At 39.5% G+C, this 6,000-nt stretch overlaps 1 protein-coding gene across 2 annotated transcripts in view; it reads left to right on the top strand.

The window, feature by feature from the left end:
* The first annotated feature begins 230 nt into the window (after positions 1–230).
* The window catches only part of LOC149227710 (uncharacterized), a 71,923-nt gene continuing 66,153 nt past the window's right edge, over positions 231–6,000 (top strand). The window contains exons 1-2 of one of the 2 annotated variants that reach the window (XM_089377891.1): positions 231–442; positions 843–1,493. In XM_089377891.1, coding sequence (XP_089234017.1) covers positions 1,087–1,493 — 407 coding nt within the window. In that variant the 5' untranslated portion in view covers positions 231–442; positions 843–1,086. Of the gene's footprint in view, positions 443–488; positions 635–842; positions 1,494–6,000 lie in introns of those variants that run through there. The other variant, XM_089377892.1, reaches the window with a different exon arrangement.

Below are 6,000 nucleotides of genomic sequence, written 5' to 3'. Positions count from 1 at the left end.
AATCTATTTGTTTTAGAATTATTTGAAAGATATAAAATGTCAAAATTATAATCTATTCTGATCACAATCATAATGTTGTTTGCCAATTTCCAATCCGAACAGGACATATTCACCACCGAGTAAACTACGGCCAGTTAGAAATTGCCACCGATGTTGGAATTCACAGTGAGAAAAAACAAAAAATCCACAAAACATAAACTTCCCCACACAGTTAAAATGAATCCCAAAAAACACCCACTTCCTTCACACAGATATTTGATACTGAAATTAATTGCATATAAATTTGGGGAAAAACCCCTTTTTGCACCGACCAGAGTGTGGACATTGAGACTTGCCTCGTTAACTTCGAGAGTTTTCCCGATTCTGTCGAAGAAGAGGCGGCGAGGGTTTGGTGCCGCGTAGTTGGCCAGTGACAGCATCGATCCACCCAATCCAAACTCAGGTTGGTAAATACCCATGCACAAATACATATTATTATGATGATTGATTCATTACTTGTGATTGCCATGCGAGCCTTAGGTCCAGATCCAGTTGAGTTGTAAAAAAATTGTCCCAAATCCATTTCTTTAAGGTAAATTTCAGTACCAGCTTTGCATGGAACCAATATGATGACTCCTTCTGTCGTTATGTTAAGGTAAATTTCAGTCATTTCAAGTAACTGATTCCAATCCATGGTCTCTTATGATAGTAGTAAATTAGCTCCCCAACATGATTCTGTAGGAATTAATCATTATTGCTCGTTCCACACCCACATGGCAGATCGAAAGGAGGTTGAATCCTTTCAGGTTTGTGAAATTATTTTATTTTCAGTTAATATATACTGATTTCGACGTTATTGACAGATTTTGGAGGAGAGGGGAATGGATTGCCTGCGAGACCCTTGGGATTTTGGAGGAGACTTCCATTAGCATTCAAAATCAGCAGTTTGTGGGCATGAATGGATTTGGGGTGTGGTAGGAGAATGCAGTAGCCTTTATTTTTCAGGAATTGGTACATGTTTTGGTTTATTGTTCCCCGGCAGGTTTCGAACTCGTACCCTGCTGCATCGGGTGAATGAAATTAGGAAGTAACGACAGGAATGAATAGATGGCACCTGTGGCGGCCTTAGTGGCTCCTCGGACTCTCGATGCCCACAACGCTTTCTTGAGAGACGAATCCAAGCACTCTGTGAATGGTATTTGTGCAAACAAGCAGGTAGTTATTTCTCATAATGGTGTTGATGCTAACAAGCAACTGATATCCCAGGGCTCACAGCAGCAGCAACAACATCATCCTGGGCAAGAATATTTGAGCAGGACAACGACAGTGGCGCAACAAGTTGTAGATGACAGAAGAGAGAAGGATTTGAATGACTCTTTGCTTTCAGGTAGAGGGGGGAACAGGGCGCCCTCTGCTATTACAGAGCAAGAGCAAGAATTGACCGGGAGACGGAAAGTGCGCTGGAACGACAGCCATGGAAATGAGCTAGTTGAAGTCTGGGAATTTCAGCCAAGGTACTGCATACATTTCACTGTTTGTTTGATGCTTACACTTTTTTCTTAGTTTGTTCACATGATATTGTTTTGAAGAGTTACTTGTTTCTGTTCTTTTTCACCCTGCCCAATGCTCTTCTCTTATATTGGGAAATTGTTGCTGTCTAACTTTGCATTCACATTATTTAGGCAGGCATTTCAAATCAAGTGAAATAAGTTAATAACATATGATGAATCATATCAGTTGGAATGTTAGCTGACGGTGGTTGCAGAAAGTCATTGGAAATTAATCTATCTTGTATGACTGTTACAAACTCACACAATTCAGTATTGGGATCGGTTCGGCAAGACGAGGAGTAAGGGTTTGGCTCGAACTTGGGAAATACGCAACTCTGCAAATTAAAAACCTGAAAAATACTTAAAATATTCTCAAGAAAAGAAAGATTTTCTATTTCACGACCAATGTTCTTCATAGACATCAAAATGAATATAACGGCATGTAAATTAACTAGCAAACGTGAAAGTTTACATACACTTCAAAGTTTAAATAGTTATTTGATATTGTAGAAAAGTTTATTTAAGACGGTGAGTCAACTTCAAAGTTCAAACACCATGGACGATGAACTATGGCATGAGTAAATCATGAAAAAAAGCTCTTTCCCAAATAATCAGCTTCCTAGCATTTTTCCCTTTTACATCGATTGATAATCCTTGAAAATAGCCTGAATCTGGCTGTAATATGCATGCATATGGCTTTATACGACATTTTCTGAGACCAAGGAAAAGGTTAAAACGTAATGATAATTGGTGAAGAATGAGGGTTTCTTTCGTCACTTTCAGATTTTATATGCCACCAGCTGAGTCAGTGTATTGAAGTTGGTGAGTCTTGATAAACTCGCAGAGCCCCGGCCAAACTTATTCAGTCGTAGCACTCGACCAAGTTTGATCCAGTGTTTACTTCTTGAGTAAACTTGGCTTATATTTTAGGTATAAGTTAAGGACACCCTGAATAGTCTCACGAGTCTTATTAGTATGCATCATATCATTAGATGACCTCTATTTACCATACCTGGTACAAACTTTCTTAACATACACATGGAACATTATTTATTTCCAAGGTCTTATTATCCTCAAGGATGGCATCTATTTGCTTCGAACCCAAACTGATGATTTTTCCTAATACCATGATGGGATCATTATGGTAATTGGAGGCAACCATACAGATACCTATTCATTTGCAATTATACCAAGTCATATCAACAAAGATCGGCAAGCTAGATTAAAATCATGTCTTTTATCCCCATCTTTTTAAGCTTTAATATTGTTGCTTTACATTGTTAGATTTAGGTTGTACTAATCATATGATACACAATTACAGTCGTTGACTTGAAAATGAAAAATGCTTCATGTTTCATTTGAGAATTTGTTGTTTATGAAAAAATACAAACATTAAATTTGGAAATCAACCAATCTGATATATATGATAATTGGAAGCTATCAACTATATTAAATTCTTTGTTATCTTTCAGTCTTACTATTAACTTCATCTTTCAAAAGGGATTTGTTCAATCTTACTATTAACTTCATCTTTCAAATGGGATTTGTTCAATCTTACTACTAACTTCATCTTTCAAATGGGATTTGAAGTTATGATATTCCAAGAGTTTAAGATACCATGCTACCCTTTGTGTCTCTTTATTATTTATGAGATCTCAACGTGTGTACATTCTGTTGAAGAAATCAAACATGAACCAAAAAGTCCGAAGATTATGAAATTCATGCATTTGAAATGTCAATATTCAACAAGAGATTGTAAGACTAGTAAGAAGTCAAGTGCTATTAATACATTTCCATACAAACCAAACTCTTATTGTTTTTCTCAAAGAAAAATCATAATTGCGTAAATTGCAGCAGATGAGTAGTCCTACATGATCTGAAAATAAGTTCTTAGATTACTTTTAAGGTATTACAGACTCATGTGCATGGATTTGCTTATATTACTTAGTGCAACGGATCAATAAGGTTGCGAATAATATAGACAATTGAGTAGTTAGAGAAATATAATAGACAACACACATAACACAACAAATTTAATATGGAGTTCACCCAAAACTCTTGGGCTACGTCTCCTGGTCCAACCTTCAGTGGTGACCTCTCTATTATGTCTTCAAGAGCAGAGTTTTACAAAGTGTGAGCTCAAATTGAGTCTCAACACACAGATACAAAACAGCAGGAGTTTGCTTGAATCCCTCAAGCCTCTCTGAGTACACAGACTCTTTCTTTCACTCTCTGTCTCTGTTTTCCCTCTGTCTCAGCATTGCCTATCTCTGTCTTCTGTCTTCTGTGGCTTTTAAGCCATTTGGCGCTGTCTGTTCGTTTCCTCTTCTCGGGCTCTCTGGCTCCCGTCCTTTGTCCGCTCGAATCCCCTTTTGAGTGTTAGCAATTATGGCATAACGTCTTTAGGGAAGGTGGCCACCTGTTTTGCAACGGAAGGGACCATCGAGCCTTTGAAATCCCCAAAAATAGTGTTCTCTGTTTACACAGAGAAACATTGTAAAACACGGGAAAAATCTGCCAAATCACTGTTTATCGGACTTCAAATATTATGAATTCCGCCCTATATTCCATCGGGTCCGCCTTTAAATCGCTATCGCATGTCGCAAATGCCCGTTCCGTGGTTTCCCTTTGTATTTGAAAAATACATTAAAACACTGAAAATATCGCAAAAAGGCTTTATGCGGACTTGAAATGTTATACATTTGTATCTATAAGTTCCATCGGGTCTGGTTTTATATTGCTATTGCATATCCACCGTTGATCTGAGTGATCTTGATCCAACGGTTGAGATTCATTTCAGGCGGTGAAGGCGTACGGAGATTACCCGCCCGAAAAGGCAGTTTTCTCATGCCACGTGTCAGCCAGTGGATGGGATCGGGCGGAGCCCGTCCAATACCACTTACCGCCTAAGGCCCGCCCGAAATCCTGCTCATTATGGAACTCAAAACATATATATCTGCATGTATATCCCTTTTGGGTCCGGATTCATCGCTTTATTCGCATTTCCTTTGTTTTTCGTTTATTTATGAAAATACGAAATACATTGAAAAAACCCTTTTACCGGACTTGAAATATTATCAACTTTCATCCATAATCCTATCGGGTCCGGCTATCGCAGTCGCAAGTATATCGGCCCCGCTCCTTTGTATTCTGCCGATGCGATATCGCGAGTTAACCTGGGTCGTCGATCTGTGCGCTTGATCGACGGTCCTCGTTGACTTGCGCTGATCGCTATCGCAACTGTCATATGGCCGCCTCCGATAACCTCCGCCTGTCACCGCCGATTGCGATATGCCAATTGGATCTGGACCGTTGATCGGCCAGATCCAACGGCTCCTGTGCAAAGTTGTTTTGACCTCTGATAGGCTCTATTTCTGCTGTTTCCTTGTGTTTTTCACTCCCGATAGTGTTATCTGCCATTTCTAAGAGTTCTTCTTGTGCGATAGTTTTGATCTTTAGAAGACTTTGAAGACTTAGAGGGTTTTCTAGGATCCATTTTGGATCACGCCTTCCCACTGAAAAAGCTTTTGGACCACCAAAAGTTGGTTTTCAAGCATCGATCAAGTGAGGATACAACTTCCTCACTTGTCCAATCTCTATCCATTGTGCACTGCTTGGTTTTGAACCTTTGAGTCTGATTCTGAGGTACTCAACATTCCTTTTGCGTGTAGTTCTCACCTTCCTGTCCAGAACTGTATCTTCCTGTAACTCATTGAGGTATTCCGGCAACAGATCATCAATAGAAGGCAACTGACTTTGCTCTTCGGGATCTTCAACCAATGAAGGTTCAAACAGTCTCAAGTTCTCTACATTAATGACTGAATGTATATGCATATAAGTTGGCAAATCAAGGCGAAAAGCGTTTTTACCAATTTTCTCAAGTACCTTGAAAGGCCCATACCTTATTGGCTTCAGCTTCTTACCTTCACCTTGCATTTTGTCTTTGCTGATGTACAACCAGACTTGATCACCAACTTGGAAGCTATGCTCAATTTGATGCTTATCATGCCTTGCCTTGTACTTGGCCTAGCTTCTTTCCAACTGTTCCTGCGCTGCCTGGTGAATTTCTTGGATCTGTTCAATGAACTTGGTTGCTTTGTCCACATCACTGTGTCCATCAACTGCTATGTCTTTTCCGAAGACAAAATCCAAGTGAGACTTTGGTGTAAAACCAAAACAAGTCTCAAAAGGAGATCTCTGTGTAGAAGAGTGCTTAGCACGATTGTAAGCATGTTGCACATAACACAAATGTTCATCCTAAAGCTTGGGATGCTTGCTGCAATAGCCCCTGAGCAATTGGGTCACTGTCCTGTTGACCACCTTTGTTTGGCCATCTATTTGTGGATGAAAGGCTGTGCTCTTCTTCAGTCTGATGTCCATCAATTCCCATAGACTTGACCAAAACTTCCCAACAAATCAGGAATCTCGATCAGATACAATAGAAGTGGGTAACCCAAAATGAACCCATATA

This window comes from Pinus tabuliformis, chromosome J (genome assembly GCF_031772625.1).
Source record: "Pinus tabuliformis cultivar Carrire ecotype Pingquan chromosome J, CPIR1, whole genome shotgun sequence".
Classification (NCBI taxonomy): Eukaryota; Viridiplantae; Streptophyta; class Pinopsida; order Pinales; family Pinaceae; genus Pinus; species Pinus tabuliformis.
Note: the sequence above shows the minus strand (reverse complement) of the source record. Positions and strands in the feature narration are given on the sequence as shown.